General features: G+C 50.2%; 1 protein-coding gene across 1 annotated transcript; it reads left to right on the forward strand.

The window, feature by feature from the left end:
- Window positions 1-11,852: 11,852 nt before the first annotated feature.
- LOC141026167 (uncharacterized) lies at window positions 11,853-12,410 on the forward strand. The gene has a single exon (XM_073502150.1). It carries the CDS (start codon window positions 11,853-11,855, stop codon window positions 12,408-12,410), a length of 558 nt encoding a protein of 185 aa, XP_073358251.1.
- The last annotated feature ends 5,813 nt before the right edge of the window (window positions 12,411-18,223 follow it).

Here is an 18,223-nt window from a genome sequence, read left to right on the forward strand (position 1 = left end):
CTTCCCGCACCGTGCCTCCCTGTCCATACGCTCTGTCGGCGTCGTCTACGCCGCCTATGCCAAGCGCCTGGAGCCGGGGACCAACGGAGCGCCCGCATCGCCGTCTTCTTCCTCCTTGGCCCGGCGGACTCCGTCGGCGATTCGCTCCGGCGAGCTCTCCCCCAAGCCTGCTTTGCTCACCTGCAGGTCACGGTGAGCCCCTGCCTTCTTACCCCCGCCCTTCTCGTCGACGATCGTACCTCGTAGCCGCCATCCCCGCTGTGGCCGAGCCCTCCGCCATGGACGCTCGTCGCCGGCCACCTCCCGGTGACCAAATGGCCATGCGCAGTAGTCCATCGCCGTCGCACGCGCATGTAGAGGTCCCTTGGCCGTTTAGTTTGTCCGCAAACGAGCTGCCGTTGCTGACCCGCATCGAGCTGAGTTTCGGCCGCCGCTATCGTCGATGCTGCGCCCTGCTCCGGTCAACTCTAGCCCCCGCGACCACCGGCGTTGGATGCGCGAGATTGACCGCAGCCGAACGAGCCTAGCCGCGTCCGATTTGAGCCACCGTAGCAAAAATCCGGCGGCCTCCTGTGCGCGCCGCCGTGCGTTTTGGTCGCCGGCGCGACTTCCATCGCCGTGCTGACGTGGGCGCCTCTGGGCCCCACCCCGGTGTCGCTGCCACTGGGCCCCACGGCCCTGTTGACCCATTCAATGTTTGGCTGGGCATTGCCCAATCACTGCCAGTGGGCCCCGCGTGGGCCCTGTTGACTGATCAGCTGGTCTGTTGACCGCTGATACATTGATGACGCCATGCTGACGTCAATTTCCTTTTTCTGAATTAATTTGAATGATAATAATAATAGAAAATCTTTTAAAACTTTGAAAATTAATTTAAAATAATCCGTAAGTCAGATGAAAAAGTTTTCTATATGAAAGTTGATCAGAAAAACGAGCCGAACCCGAATACACTACCTACATACATGTCAGATGCCTCTAACTATCTGAACATGGAACTTTCCCCCTCCGGTCATCTTTCTGACACATGTCCGGAACCGGGAACTCCTTCCGGGTTGAATTCCCCCTTCACCTATAATGTCTAGGACCGCGTTAGAACACGTCTAGCTATGCATGTTGTCCTGTTATGCACTTGCTTGCTATGTATTTACTGTTTCTCCCCCTCTTCTCTTCGGTAGACCCCGTGGCGGCTGCCGATGCCGCTGTGATCGACTACGTCACCGACGACCCCCTCCTTGCCAGACCAACCAGGCAAGCCCCCCCTTTTGATCATCTCGATTTAGCCCATTCCATTCTCTCATGCTTGAATTAGATTTTGCTACTGTTATTGTTTGCTCCTATTCTGATGCATAGCCTGCTTTTGGTAACCTGCTTATTGTACCTTACCTGCTTATCCTAAACTGCTTAGTATAGGTTGGTTAGTGATCCATCAGTAACCCCCACCTTGTCCTTGTTGCCCCTGCTTCATCATCGAAGACCCGATCAACGAGATCGAAGACCAGGCCCCGACACCGCACATCACATTCCCCTTAGTTGCTCGACACTACTGGGTTACTATAGAGTGCCGAGGGTGAGACCTCTACAGCACTTCTGATGTTAACACTGTAGTGTAGGTATTCGGTCGTGGTCATCGAGGGTGATTCCGCCTTAACCACTTCCGATACGACTCTGTCGTGCAACCCCTCAAGTGTGAACCTCGGGGGTGATTCCTCTTACGTTCACCTTGATGATTGCATCTAGTGGAATTCACCGGGGGTGATTCCTCGGGTTTTCCCCTTGATGTTTGGACACACGGATACTTGGACTTTACCACTGTTACTTGGAAAGACGGGTCGGCCCTGAGGGGTACCCGCGCGAGCTTAATTGCGAGTGATGTGGAGTCGGGTTGACCTGGAGGGTGCCCGCGAGATAATTACGAGGCGTGGGCGTACATTCCTAGCCCTTGCCGCAAGTCCTCGAGACGGGGCAACGGGGTCACATCTTTCGTGAGTCTCTGCTTGTTACCGCGTGCTCCTAATCCACTACGATTTGGATATTTGATCCGAGGGGCCTCTGGCCTGATAGCACTAACCATCACGTGGGCATAGTATGGGCGTTCTGCGTCGTATGCATCAGCCGAAGCTTAATAGACGTCAGCGACTGAGCGGCGCGCGCCGGGTTGGACTGAGTAAGCGCCTGCCTTGTTGAAGGAGGTAGCTAGGTCTGCTCACCGGCCGCCCTCGCAACGTGCAGGAGTTCCCGGGGTGATGGCCCATGACCCCTGGGGGCATAGGTTTAGTCCGGCGTGCTGACCTCTCTATTAAGCCTAGGTCGGGTTGCGGCGTATTGTTTGGCCGAGGCCGGGCATGACCCAGGAAAGTGTGTCCGGCCAGAGTTAATCGAGCGTGGTGGGTAAGTTGGTGCACCCCTGCAGGGAAGAAAACATCTATCGATAGCCTGTCCTACGGTAACGGACACTTGGATTTGTATCCCGATCGATACAACTAGAACTGGATACTTGTGATGAGAAATGGATTGTGATGATAACTGGATAGTATGGCTCTAGGATTGCTTTCTCGCAGGGAGTCGAGAAAGGATCTCTGGCCGAGGTTGATAACACTACTACTACTTTGCTTTATGCTACTCTACTCCGTCCTGTTGCTGGAAGATGGTGGTTTCCAGAAGATGCTAGTCTTTGATCGGACTAGGCCTTCTCTCTATTCTGGCATTTCTGCAGCCCAGTCCACATATACAGCCTTCCTTTGATAACGTTGCATATGTAGTGTAGATCTTTGCTTGCGAGTACTTTGGATGAGTACTCACGGTTGCTTTGCTCCCCCTTCTTCTCCTTTCCGGTTGATGCAACCAGATGTCGGAGCCCAGGAGCCAGATGCCACCATCGATGCCTACTACTACATGGAGACCGCCGACGACCAGGAGTAGTTAGGAGGCTCCCAGGCAGGAGGCCCTGCCTCTTCGATCGTGTTGCTTTTGTGCTAGCCTTCTTAAGGCAAACTTGTCTAACTCATGTCTGTACTCAGATATTGTTGCTTCCGCTGACTCTTGTGTATTCGAGCTTATGTATTCGAGCCCTCGAGGCCCCTGGCTTGTAATATAAAGCTTGTATTATTTTAATTTGTGTCTAGATTTGTGTTGTGATATCTTCCCGTGAGTCCTTGATCTTGATCGTACACATTTGCATGTATGATTAGTGTATGATTGAATCGAGGGCGTCACAAGTTGGTATCAGAGCCGACTGCCTGTAGGTAGCCCCCTTTCCAACTCCTTGGCCGAAGTTGAGCCGAGTCACTGAAAAACTGTTTTACTAACTTGGTTGTGTGGCTTACGGGCCCACGTCGCCATATGGGTGGTATTAGGATCTTTTATTCCTCATCTGTACTCTGGGACTCTAATCTCTCTTCCATTCGGGTTAAACGATTTTACTAACTCTAACATTAGGATCCCGTGACCACATTCACCCCAAAGTTGGATAAGCCATAGCTATTCCTTAGAATAGTATTTTGAGTAGTGCACACACTGTCGTGTTGGCTACTAAGTGGTATCCATCGTACCTCTTCCATTATGCTTGTTTCATCATGAATGATCCTTGTCTTTGCAAATGCTCAATGCTGAACTACCCTTGTTACATGTTAGCAGGATGGTTAGACCTGCTGGTCGTGGCCGGGGTGCCAACGATCCACCACCGCCCGAATTCTTTGCTGGAATGATGCAACAGTTTGAGCTGAACCGCCAGTTCATGGAAGGAATGATGGCTCAGTTTCCTCGTCCGAACATGAATCAACAGCCAACCCCAGTAACTCTGCAGGACTTCATGCGCCTCAACCCAACTATCTACCGCAGCTAACTCAACCCCTTGACGCTGATGACTGGCTCCGCGACATCACATATGAAATGGAGTCTTCTAGTGTTGCCCCTGCCAGCTATGTCACCTTCGCATCCTTCTTCCTCAAGGGTCCTGCTGCTCAATGGTGGGACAGCCACAGGCGTACACTACCTGCTGGAACGGTCATCACTTGGCCGGATTTCCAAGCCGCTTTCCGTGCCCGCTTCATTCCTCAGGGAATCATGGACAAGAAGAAGCGAGAGTTCCGCAACCTCACCCAAGGCAACAAGTCTGTAGATGCTTATCAGCGGGAATTCTTGGACTTGTCTCGTTATGCTGAAGAAGACATTGCAACTGATGCTTGTAAGCAAGAGAAGTTTCATGATGGACTTCACCCTGATATCAAGCTAGCACTGCTCGTTCATGACTTTGGCGACTTTGCCACCTTGGTGAACAAGGCTATTCAGGTTGAGACTGGTCTTCAGGAACACCAGGGATCCCTCAGGCACAGCCATGACGCTGGCTCATCTTTGGGCCCGTCAGCACAGAAGCATCGGATATGGATTCCCCACAGCATGTATCGTCCAACTGCACCTGCACCAAGACAGTCCTATGCTGCGCCTTGTCTACCTTCTCCAACGCAGAGGCAGCCTCTTCGAGTTGTACCACCCCAAGCTCCTGATCCCAACCCCAATGATGGTCTATGCTTCAAGTGTGGCCTTCCAGGTCACCGCTCCAGGAAATGTCCTCAGAATCAGAACCAACGGACTCTTCCTGCTACGGGTCGTCGTAACAATCATCCCCGCAACAACAATGCCCGACCTTATGGTCGTGGGCAGGCTAACAACATTGATCTGAATGAAGCTCAAGACCAGCCTGCTACTGTGACGGGTACTCTCCTTGTTAATTCAGTACCAGCTGCTGTTTTATTCGATACAGGAGCATTGCATTCTTTCATATCAGAAGATTTTGCATTAGGCATGGCATTAAATACGAAGAGATGCACATTCCATTAGTGGTAAACACCCCCGCGGGCCAATGTCGAACCACCATGGTTAGCCACAACGTCGTCATTGAGATCGACGGATTAGAGTTCCATGCCTCTCCCTGTTGGAAATATGCCCTAGAGGCAATAATAAAATGGTTATTATTATATTTCCTTTATTGAATCTCGATCGTGGTGATACACATGTTCATAACATTGATGCCAAAAGATGTAGAATTGATAATGATAGTACCACTTTTGTGGCACTGCCGCTTAAGGTCATATTGGTGTAAAGCGCATGAAGAACCTCCATGCCGATGGAGTTTTGGAGTAACTTGATTTTGAATCACTTGACACATGCGAGCCATGCCTCATTGGCAAGATGACTAAAACCCCGTTTTCTGAAACAATGGAACGGGCAAGTGACTTGTTGGAAATCATACATGCTGATGTGTGCGATCCGATGAGTGTTGACGCGTGCGGTGGATATCGTTATTTTCTCACCTTCACCAATGAATTGAGTAGATATGGGTATATTTACTTAATGAAGCATAAGTCTGAAATGTTTGAAAAGTTCAAGCAATTTCAGAGTGAAGTTGAGAATCATCATACCAAGAAGATCAAGTTCCTGCGATCTGATCAAGGGAAAAGTATCTGAGTTGTGAGTTTGGCAATCACTAAAGACAAGGTGAAGTCGTTTCACAGTTGACGCCACATGGAACACCATAGCGTAATGGTGTGTCCGAGCGTCGTAGCCGCACCCTATTGGTTATGGTGCGATCTATGATATCTCTTACCGATCTACCGCTATCGTTTTGGGGTTATGCATTAGAGACAGCTACATTCACTTTAAATAGGGCACCATCTAAGTCCGTGGAGACGACACTGTATGAACTATGGTTTGGCAAGAAACCTAAGTTGTTGTTTCTTAAGGTTTGGGGCTACGATGCTTATGTCGATAGGCTTCGGCCAGAAAAGCTCGAACCCAAAGCGGAAAATTGTGTCTTCATAGAATACCCAAACAAGAAGATTGGGTATACCTTCTATCTCAGATCTGAGGGCAAATTGTTTGTCGCTATGAACAGGTCCTTTGTCGAGAAAGAGTTTCTCTCGAAAGAATTGAGTGGGAGGAAGATAGAACTTGATGAGGTTGTTGAACCTTCACTTCAATCAGAGAGTAGCGTAGCACAGAAAGATGTTTCTGTGGCACTTGCCTCAGTTGAAGAGAAAGCTAATGATGATGATCATGGAGCTTCAGATCAAGTTACTATCAAACCTCATAGGTCGACAAGGGTGTATACAACTTCTGAGTGGTCACCCTGTCTTAAAGGTCATGTTGTTGGACAATGATGAACCTATGAGCTATGGAGAAGCGATGGTGGGCCCAGATTCCAACAAATGGCTAGGAGCCATGAAATCCGAGATAGGATCCATGTATGAGAACAAAGTATGGACTTTGGTGGACTTGCCCAATGATCGGCAAGCCATTAAGAATAAATGGATCTTTAAGAAGAAGACAGACGCTGATGGTAATGTCACCATTTATGAAGCTCGACTTGTCTCAAAGAAGTTTCCGACAAGTTCAAGGAGTTGACTGTGATGAGACTCTCTCAATCATAGCGATGCTAAAGTCTGTTAGAATTATGTTAGCAGTTGCTAATTTTTCATTTACGAAATCTGGCAGATGGATGTCAAAACAAAAGTTTCCTTGACGGTTTCCGTGAGGAAAGGCTGTATGTGATACAACCAGGCTGTATGTGATACAACTAGAAAGTTTTTGTCGATCCTAAGGATGCTAAAAGGTATGCAAGCTCCAGCTATCCCTCTATGGACTGGAGCAAGCATCTCGGAGTTGGAACATACGCTTTGATGAGGTGATCAAAGTTTTTGGGTTTATACAAAGTTTGCAAGAAACTTGTATTTACAAGAAAGTGAGTGGGAGCACTACAACATTTCTGATAAGTATATGTGGATGACATATTGTTGATCGGAAATGATGTAGAATTTCTGGAAAACAAAAAGGGTTGTTTGAATGGAGTTTTTCAAAGGAAGATCTTGGTAAAACTGCTTACATATTGGGTATCAAGATCTATAGAGATAGATCAAGACGCCTGATAAGACTTTCACAGAACACATACCTTGACATTATCTTGAAGGAGTTCAAGATGGATCAGTCAAAGAAGGAGTTCTTGCCTGAGTTTTAAGGTGTGAAGTTAAGACTTAAAGCTCGACCACGGCAGAAGAAAGAGAAAGGACGAAGGTCGTCCCCTATGCCTTAGCCATAGGCTCTATACGATATGCCATGCTGTGTACCGCGATGTGCCTTGCCACGTGTCTGGCAAGGGGGTATAAGAATGATCCAGGAGTGGATCATTGGACAGCGGTCAAAATTGTCCTTGGGAATAAGGAAATGTTTTCTCGATTGTGGAGGTGATGAAGAATTCGGCGTAAAGGGTTACGTCGATGCAAGCTTTAACACCAAGGCGGATGACTCTGAGTAGCAAACCGGATACGTATAATGGAGCAACCATTTGGAATAGCTCCAAGTGGAGCATAGTAGCAACATCTACAATATGAAATAGAGATTTGCGAAGTACACACGGATCTGAATGTTGCAGACCCGTTGGCTAAAACCTCTCTCACTAGCAGAACATGATCAAACCCTAGAACTCATTGAGTCTTAATCACATGATGATGTGAACTAGATATTGACTCTAGTAAACTCTTTGGGTGTAGTCACATGGCGATGTGGACTATGAGTGTTAATCACATGGCGATGTGAACTAGATTATTGACTCTAGTGCAAGTGGGAGACTGTTGGAAATATGCCCTAGAGGCAATAATAAAATGGTTATTATTATATTTCCTTGTTCATGATAATTGTCTATTGTTCATGCTATAATTGTGTTATCCGGAAACCGTAATACATGTGTGAATACATAGACCACAACATGTCCCTAGTGAGCCTCTAGTTGACTAGCTCGTTGATCAATAGATGGTTACGGTTTCCTGACTATGGACATTGGATGTCATTGATAACGGGATCACATCATTAGGAGAATGATGTGATGGACAAGACCCAATCCTAAGCATAGCACAAGATCGTGTAGTTCGTCTGCTAGAGCTTTCCCAAATGTCAAGTATCATTTCCTTAGACCATGAGATTGTGCAACTCCCGGATACCATAGGAGTGCTTTGGGTGTGCCAAACGTCACAACGTAACTGGGTGGCTATAAAGGTGCACTACGGGTATCTCCGAAAGTGTCTGTTGGGTTGGCACGAATCGAGACTGGGATTTGTCACTCCGTATGACGGAGAGGTATCTCTGGGCCCACTCGGTAATGCATCATCATAATGAGCTCAATGTGACCAAGTGTTTGGTCACGGGATCATGCATTACGGTACGAGTAAAGTGACTTGCCGGTAACGAGATTGAACAAGGTATTGGGATACCGACGATCGAATCTCGGGCAAGTAACGTACCGATTGACAAAGGGAATTGTATACGGGATTGATTGAATCCTCGACATCGTGGTTCATCCGATGAGATCATCGTGGAACATGTGGGAGCCAACATGGGTATCCAGGTCCCGCTGTTGGTTATTGACCGGAGAGTCGTCTCGGTCATGTGTGCATGTCTCCCGAACCCGTAGGGTCTACACACTTAAGGTTCGGTGACGCTAGAGTTGTAGAGATATTAGCATGCGGTTAACCGAAAGTTGTTCGGAGTCCCGGATGAGATCCCGGACGTCACGAGGAGTTCTGGAATGGTCCGGAGGTAAAGATTTATATATGGGAAGTCCTATTTTGGCCCCCGGAAAATGTTCCGAAGTGGGGCCCACCTGCATGGGGGGACCCACATGAACGTGGGTAGTGGGGGAAAGGCCCCACACCCCTGGTCAAGGCGCACCAAGATCCCACCTTAGAAGGAATAAGATCATATCCCGAAGGGATAAGATCAAGATCCCTAAAAAGGGGGATAACAATCGGTGGGGAAGGGAAATGATGAGATTTCTTTCCCCCACCTTTGCCAACGCCCCAATGGACTTGGAGGGCAAGAAACCAGCCCCCTCCACCCCTATATATAGTGGGGAGGCGCATGGGAGCAGCACCCCAAGCCCTGGCGCCTCCCTCCCTCCCGTGACACCTCTTCCTCCCCGCTTGCGCTTGGCGAAGCCCTGCCGGGATCCCGCTACTTCCACCACCACGCCGTCGTGCTGCTGGATCTCCATCAACTTCTCCTCCCCCCTTGCTGGATCAAGAAGGAGGAGACGTCCTCGCTCCGTACGTGTGTTGAACGCGGAGGTGCCGTCTGTTCAGCGCTAGGATCATCGGTGATTTGGATCACGACGAGTACGACTCCATCAACCCCGTTCTCTTGAACGCTTCCGCGCGCGATATACAAGGGTATGTAGATGCACTCTTTTCCCTCTCGTTGCTAGAAGACTCCATAGATTGTTCTTGGTGATGCGTAGAATTTTTTTTAATTTCTGCAACGATCACCAACACTCCCATTATTCTGAAGTCTTCCAATATTGACCTCATTCTGGGAATGGATTGGTTGAAAGCACATACGGCTTCTATCGTTTGTGCCACTAAAACCGTCCACCTTCTGCACCCTTCAGATGAGATAGTAAGCTAGAATGCTCGTCTGGTTCGAACGCTGAAGCACGACTTTATGCTTTGAATGCGTTGAACGCAGCACCTCTTGAGGGAATTGAAAAGATTCTAGTTGTTTGCGACTTCCAAGACGTATTTCCAGAAGAACTTCCAGGAATACCCCCTGCCCGGGCTGTCGAGTTCGTCATCGACTTGAAACCAGGCACCGTTCCTATCGCCAAACGACCCTACAAGATGCCGCCTCATGAGCTCCTTGAACTTAAGGATGAAATTGACAAATCTCTTCACAAGGGTTTCATTCGTCCAAGTTCCTCTGCTTGGGGAGCACCTTCTCTCTTCGTCAAGAAGAAGGACAGAACGAACCGTTTGGTCCAAGACTACCGTCCTATCAACCAGGCTACAATTCAGAACAAATATCCCCTTCCTCGGATCAATGATCTGTATGATCAACTGGTTGGTTCATCGATATTCTCTAAACTCGACTTGAGGTTGGGTTACCACCAGATCCGTGTTCGTGAAGAGGATATTCCAAAGACCGCTTTCGTCACTCGTTATGGTTCTTACGAGTACACTGTCATGTCATTCGGCTTGACCAATGCTCTAGCCACATTCTCTCGTCTGATGAACTACATATTCATGGATTACCTCGACAAGTTCGTCGTAGTCTATCTAGATGATATTCTGGTATATTCAAAGAATAAAGAAGAACATGTTGAACATCTTCGTCTTGTTCTGGAAAAGCTTCGAGAGCATCAACTTTATGCCAAGTATTCCAAGTGTGAATTCTGGTTACCTGAAGTCACCTACCTTGGTCATGTCATCTCCAAGGATGGTATTGCCGTCAACCCAGAGCGAGTTCAGGCTATTCTTGACTGGACCCCTCTGAAGACTGTCAAGCAAGTCAGAAGCTTTCACGGACTAGCCAGCTATTGTCGCCGCTTTGTCAAGAACTTCTCCAAGATCGCCAAGCCACTGACCAATCTGCTACACAAAGGCGTTAAGTTTGATTGGACTGAAAAGTGTCAGGAAAGTTTCCAGGCACTCAAGGACAACCTGACTTCTGCCCCAGTGCTTGCTCCCCCTGATTCTCGCAAGGACTTTGTCATCTATTGCGACACTTCACGACAAGGATTAGGCTGTGTCCTAATGCAAGAGCGCAGAGTGATTGCTTATGCCTCACGTCAAGTGCGTCCCCACGAAGAGAACTACCCAGTTCATGACCTCGAGCTTGCTGCGGTTATCTTTGCACTGAAGCTATGGCGACAGTACCTTCTCGGTAATCGTTGCGAGATCTTCACCGATCATCAGAGTCTGAAGTACCTGTTTACTCAGCCAGATCTGAACCTCCGTCAGCAGCGATGGATGGAAGCTATTGCTGACTACAACTTCAGTATATCTTATACACCTGGCAAGGCTAATGTAATGGCCGATGCCCTGAGCCGCAAGTCTTATTGCAATAATCACATGGTCTACAAAGCTCAACCCCGCCTTTATGAAGAGCTATGCAAGCTGAACCTTCAACTAGTTCCACAGGGTTCTCTGAATAACCTTGTCCTAGAACCAACTCTTTTGAAAGCAATTAAGTCTGCACAAGCCAAAGATGCTCACGTGGATTTGATGAAAAAGGATCTTGCCTTAGAGAAATCCAGAGATTTCTCACTTGGTGAAGATGGAACCTTGTACTTCAGAGATCGCATTGTAGTACCCCGGTTCGAGCTTATGACAGACAAGGTGATGAAAGAAGCGCATGACACCCCTCTCTCTATTCATCCGGGAAGTACCAAGATGTATCTAGACATCCGTCAGAAGTACTGGTGGTCTAATATGAAGCAAGACATTGCTCAATTTATAGAAGAATGTGACGTTTGTCGTCGCGTCAAAGCAGAACATCAGAAACCGGCTGGACTTCCTGAATGGAAGTGGGATAGGATCCAAATGGACTTCGTCACTGGCCTTCCCAAGTCTCAGAAAGGTAACGATGCTATCTTTGTCGTCATCGACCAATTCTCGAAGGTTGCTCACTTTCTGCCAGTCAAGGAGACTATCACTGCTAGTCAATTAGCAAACTTGTATATCTCCCGAATTGTGTCACTCCACGGCATGCCGAAGGAGATCAGTTCAGATCGCGGCAGTATATTCACTTCGAAGTTCTGGGATAGTTTCCAAGAGGCAATGGGAACTCATATAACCTGGAGCACTGCTTATCATCCCCAATCCCAAGGCCAAGTCTAGCGAGTCAACCAAATTCTTGAAGACATGCTTCGGGCTTGTGTTATTTCTTTCGGCAAGAAGTGGGAAGAATCTCTTCCTTATGCGAAGTTCTCTTATAACAACAGCTATCAAGCCAGCTTGAAGATGGCACCCTTTGAAGTGCTCTATGGACGTAAGTGCCGAACCCCTCTGAATTGGTCAGAAACTAGGGAACGGATGCTCATTGGTCCAGACATTATTCAACAAGCTGAAGAGCAGGTTCGCATTGTCTGGGATAATCTCAAGGCGGCCCAGTCCCGCCAGAAGAGCAACTATGACCGGAAACACTGGGGTTCAACTTATCAACCTGGTGAACAAGCTTATCCGCGTGTCACTCCTTTGAGAGGCACCCATCGATTCGGAGTCAAGGGCAAGCTAGCTCCTCGCTACATTGGTCCCTTCCGCATTCTCGCCCATCGTGGACTGGTGGCTTATCAATTGAAGTTGCCACCTCAGTTCTCTCACGTTCATGACGTCTTCCACATGTCGCAACTTCGTCGTTGCTTCAAGGATTCGGAACGTGAAGTGGATCCGAAATTGATTGAAGTTCAAGATGATCTCACATACAAAGAGCATTCTATCCGCATTCTTGAAGAAGCTGAACGTCGAACCCGCCAGAAGGTTACCAAGTTCCTCAAGGTGCAATGGTCGAATCATACTAAAGATGAAGCCACCTGGGAACGCGAACATAACGTCGGGGCTGAATACCCCGACCTGTTCCCTTCTACCTCTTAATTCTTGGGACGAGAATTTCTTTTAGAGGAGGAGAGTTGTAACACCCCGGTGTAATGATGCTACAGTAATCCCTGAGATCAAGCTAATCATTTTGCTATAACAGTGCTTAGTCACTTTAATCAATATTCCATTTCAAATTCCAGTTGAATTCAATTTCAATTTATGTGTGAATTTCAAAATGCTCAGACATGAAAACTAAAATGTTCATCATGTGGAACATATTCTTATGGTAATATTGGTGGTGAACCAACATTTTTGCAAAAATGTCTAAGTGGCCTAAAATAGCTAAAACAGAAAAGCTTTAAAAAAGCGAAAGTTAAAAAAAGGGAAAAGGGTCAGAGCCCCTGGCCTCCCCTTGGGCTTCGGCCCACCCGAGCTAACAGGCCCAGCTGCTCCGGCCCAGCCCCTCCCCCGGTCGCCTTCTCACCCTGTTCCCCCGACCGGGGTCGCAACAGAGGAGAGCCCCGCCGGACCGCCTCGACGGCGACTCCCCGGAGAGGATAAGGTCGACCCCTCCCCTCGACGCCTCGACCTCCTCCCCACCTACCTCCACTCCCCTGTCTCGCCTCCCAGGTCCACCCCGCTCTCCCCCCCTCTCTGTCTCAGCCACTCACCTCACCAGAGCGCCGTCGACGCCATGGCCGCGCCATAGCCATGGCCACCCTCTTCCCCGCACCGCGCCTCCCTGTCCATACGCTCTGTCGGCGTCGTCTACGCCGCCTACACCAAGCGCCTGGAGCCGGGGACCAACGGAGCGCCCGCATCTCCGTCTTCTTCCTCCTTGGCCCGGCGGACTCCATCGGCGATTCGCTCCGGCGAGCTCTCCCCCAAGCCTGCTTTGCTCACCTGCAGGTCACGGTGAGCCCCTGCCTTCTTACCCCCGCCCTTCTCGTCAATGATCGTACCTCGTAGCCGCCATCCCCGCTGTGGCCGAGCCCTCCGCCGTGGACGCTCGTCACCGGCCACCTCCCGGTGACCAAATGGCCACGCGCAGTAGTCCATCGCCGTCGCACGCGCATGTAGAGGTCCCTCGGCCGTTTAGTTTGTCCGCAAACAAGCTGCCGTTGCTGACCCGCATCGAGCCGAGTTTCGGCCGCCGCCGTCGTCGATGCTGCACCCTGCTCCAGTCAACTCTAGCCCCCGCGACCACCGCCGTTGGATGCGCGAGATCGACCGCAGCCGTACGAGCCTAGCCGCGTCCGATTTGAGCCACCGTAGCGAAAATCCGGCGGCCTCCCGTGCGCGCCGCCGTGCGTTTTGGTCGCCGGCGCGACTTCCATCGCCGTGCTGACATGGGCGCCTCTGGGCCCCACCCCGGGGTCGCTGCCACTGGGCCCCACGGCCCTGTTGACCCAGTCAACGTTTGGCTGGGCATTGCCCAGTCACTGCCAGTGGGCCCCGCGTGGGCCCTGTTAACTGGTCAGCTGGTCAGTTGACCGCTGATACATTATGACGCCATGCTGACGTCACTTTCCTTTTTCTGAATTAATTTGAATGATAATAATATTAGAAAATCTTTTAAAACTTTGAAAATTAATTTAAAACAATCCGTAAGTCAGATGAAAAAGTTTTCTATATGAAAGTTGATCAGAAAAACGAGCCGAACCCGAATACACTACCCACATACATGCAGATGCCTCTAACTATGTGAACATGGAACTTTCCCCCTCCGGTCATCTTTCGGACACATGTCCGGAACCGGGAACTCCTTCCCGGTTGAATTCCCCCTTCACCTATAACGTCTAGGACCGCATTAGAACACGTCTAGCTATGCATGTTGTCCTGTTATGCACTTGCTTGCTATGTATTTACTGTTTCTCCCCCTCTTCTCTTCGGTAGACCCCGTGGCGGTTGCCGATGCTGCTGTGATCGACTACGTCACCGACAACCCCCTCCTTGCCAGAGCAACCAGGCAAGCCCCCCTTTTGATCATCCCGATTTCGCCTATTCCATTCTCTCATGCTTGCATTAGATTTTGCTACTGTTAATGTTTGCTCCTATTCTGATGCATAGCCTGCTATTGGTAACTTTCTTATTGTACCTTACCTGCTTATCCTAAACTGCTTAGTATAGGTTGGTTAGTGATCCATCAGTGACCCCCACCTTGTCCTTGTTGCCCCTGCTTCATCATCGAAGACCCGATCAACGGGATCGAAGACCAGGCCCGGGCACCGCACATCACTTTCCCCTTAGTTGCTCGACACTACTGGGTTACTATCGAGTGCCGAGGGTGAGACCTCTATAGCACTTCTGATGTTAACCCTGTAGTGTAGCTATTCGGTCGTGGTCATCGAGGGTGATTCTGCCTTAACCACTTCCGATACGACTCTGTCGTGCAACCCCTCAAGTGTGAACCTCGGGGGTGATTCCTCTTACGTTCACCTTGATGATTACATCTAGTGGAATTCACCGGGGGTGATTCCTCGGGTTTTCCCCTTGATGTTTGGACACACGGATACTTGGACTTCACCACTGTTACTTGGAAAGATGGGTTGGCCCTGAGGGGTTCCCGCGCGAGCTTAATTTTGAGTGATGTGGAGTCAGGTTGACCTGGAGGGTGCCCGCGAGATAATTACGAGGCGTGGCCGGGCATTCCTAGCCCTTGCCGCAAGTCCTCGAGATGGGGCAACGGGGTCACATCTTTCGTGAGTCTCTGCTTGTTACCGCGTGCTCCTAATCCACTACGATTTGGATATTTGATCCGAGGGGCCTCTGGCCTGATAGCACTAACCATCACGTGGGCATAGTATGGGCGTTCTGCGTCGTATGCATCACCCGAAGCTTAATAGACGTCAGCGACTTAGCGGCGCGTGTCGGGTTGGACTGCGTAAGCGCCTGCCTTGTTGAAGGAGGTAGCTAGGTCTCCTCACCGGCCGCCCTCGCAACGTGCAGGAGTTCCCGGGGAGATGGCCCATGACCCCTGGGGGCATAGGTTTAGTCCGGCGTGCTGACCTCTCTATTAAGCCTAGGTCGGGTTGCGGCGTATTGTTTGGCCGAGGCCGGGCATGACCCAGGAAAGTGTGTCCCTGCAGGGAAGAAAACATCTATCGATAGCCTGTCCTATGGTAACGGACACTTGGAGTTGTATCCCGATCAATACAACTAGAACTGGATACTTGTGATGAGAAATGGATTGTGATGATAACTGGATAGTATGGCTCTGGGATTGCTTTCTCGTAGGGAGTCGAGAAAGGATCTCTGGCCAAGGTTGATAACACTACTACTACTTTACTTTATGCTACTCTACTCCCTCCTGTTGCTGCAAGATGGTGGTTTCTAGAAGATGCTAGTCTTCGATAGGACTAGGCCTTCTCTCTATTCTGGCATTTCTGCAACCCAGTCCACATATACAGCCTTCCTTTGATAATGTTGCATATGTAGTGTAGATCCTTGCTTGCGAGTACTTTGGATGAGTACTCACGGTTGCTTTGCTCCCCCTTTCCCCCCTTTCTTCTCCTTTCCGGTTGATGCAACCAGATGTCGGAGCATAGGAGCCAGATGCCACCGTCGATGCCTACTACTACGTGGAGACCGCCGACGACCAGGAGTAGTTAGGAGGCTCCCAGGCAGGAGGCCTTGCCTCTTCGATCGTGTTGCTTTTGTGCTAGCCTTCTTAAGGCAAACTTGTCTAACTCATGTCTGTACTCAGATATTGTTGCTTCCGCTGACTCTTGTGTATTCGAGCTTATGTATTCGAGCCCTCGAGGCCCCTGGCTTGTAATATAAAGCTTGTATTATTTTAATTTGTGTCTAGAGTTGTGTTGTGATATCTTCCCGTGAGTCCTTGATCTTGATCGTACACATTTGCGTGTATGATTAGTGTACGATTGAATCGAGAGTGTAACACCCTGAGGTTCATGCTATAGTAACCCTCTGTGATTAAGCTAATCATGTTGCTAAACAGGGCTTGATCACATTTGGAACACATTTCTTTTCAAACTCCTAATTCAAACTTCAATTAAATTTAAAGTGAAAAATAAAAGTTTTCAAAAATTTAGACAAAAATGTTCGGTGGGTGCCAAATAATACACTGGTAATTATGGTGGAGAAAACACATTTTTATAAAATACCTAAATACTTTTAAATGAACTAAAACAGAAAAGAAAATAAACAAGTAAAAAGAAAATAGAAAACAGAACAGACAAAAAAAGAAAAAAGAGAGAAGGCCCTTTCCCCCCACTGGACCCGTGGCCCAAACTGGGCCGCCACCCCCGACCCCCGGCCCAGCCCACCTCTCCCCCCTCGCCCCCTTCCGTGTTCCCCCGACCGGGGTCGAACAGTGGCCGTCCCCGCCGCACCCCCTCGCCGGCGACGGGGAGGATAAGGGCGCCAGCACCCCTGCCTCCTCGGGCCTCTCTCCCACTCACCCCCGCTCCCTCTCGGCCTCTGCGCCTTCCCCCCCCCCCCCGCCAGATCCACCTCCCTCTCCCTTTCGATCCCCCACTGCCCGCGCGTGCTCGCCGCCGTTCACCGTCGTACTCGCGGCCACCGTGCCCCGATTGCCTCGATGACGTGCCCGGACGACTCCCCGCCGTCGACTACGTCGACTACGCCATCGGGAACGAGCCGAGCGCCTCTGCACCGACCTCCCCGAGCTCGTCTTCAACCTTCGGCCGCCGTCGTTCGTCGCCGATTCCGGCTACCCCGCGCCCTCCCCGAGCTCACTGCCAATCCCTACGGCTCCGCTGTGAGCTCCCGCTTCTCCTCCCCCTCTCCGTTAGCTCGCCCTCGTTCCCTAGCTGCTCCCCCACGCGCGCCCGAACGCCGCGCCGCGGAGCTCGCCGCCGGCGGGTCTCCGGTGACCAAATGGTCACGGGGTCAAGCCCGTTGCATTCCCCGCCGTACGTAGATGCCCCCCAGCCCCTCCGCTTGCTCGTTAGCCCGCCGTAGCCGCGTTTCCGTCGGGCACCCGTAGCACCTCGCCGCCGGCGAGCTCGTAGCGGTCGTCCCCGCCCGTTCCAGCCCCTCCGACCACCGCCGTTGGACGCGCGACGCCGAGCCGCGTCGAACGCGCCCAGCCACGCCCCCGCAAACCCACCGTAGCGCAAACCCGCACCCCCTCCCGAGCCGCGTCGCCGCGTTTGGCTCGCCGGAGCCGCTCCGGCGCCGGCCGCCGACGTGGCTGGCCTGGGGCCACCCCAGTGCCCCTGCCAGTGGCCCCCACGGGCCCTAGTTGACTGGGTTGACCCAGTCAACTGCTGACTGGGCAGGCCCAGTCACTGACATGCGGGCCCCGCCGCAAAATTAAAAAAAGAAAAGAAAAAGAAAAATGTTTTATAAATAAAAATAATTAAATTAACTAATCACTCACTGACATATGGGGCCCACCCCTCTAATTAGATTGTTAGTTTAGTTTAAATTAGTATTGGAATAACAGAGGCTGACATGTGGGTCCCACTGGACCCACCTGTCTAGTTTTGACCAGTCAACCGGACTGTTGACCGCTGACGTCACTCATGCGTCATGCTGACATCATATCCCTTTTTCTGTTAATTAAATAATTCCAGAAATTCAAATAATCTTTGAAAATTCATATCTTTTAAACCGTAACTCGGATGAAAATGTTTTCTATATGAAAGTTGCTCAGAACGACGAGACGAATCCGAATACGCAGTCCGTTCGTCCACCACACCTCCCTAACCTATCGAACTAGCAACTTTCCCCTCCAGTCCGTCTTTCCGAAAACGCGAAACATCGGGAATACCTCCCGGATGTTCCCCCCCTTCGCCGGTACCACCTACTGTCGCGTTAGGACACACCTAGCACCGTTCATTGTCATGTCACGCATCGTCATGCTTATGTTTGCATTGTAT

The sequence above is a fragment of the Aegilops tauschii genome, chromosome 6, assembly GCF_002575655.3.
Source record: "Aegilops tauschii subsp. strangulata cultivar AL8/78 chromosome 6, Aet v6.0, whole genome shotgun sequence".
NCBI classification, from domain to species: Eukaryota; Viridiplantae; Streptophyta; class Magnoliopsida; order Poales; family Poaceae; genus Aegilops; species Aegilops tauschii.

Bases quoted from the DNA above. Each gene is read 5' to 3' on its own strand.
- LOC141026167 (XM_073502150.1), top strand. From the start codon at position 11,853: ATGCTCATTGGTCCAGACATTATTCAACAAGCTGAAGAGCAGGTTCGC.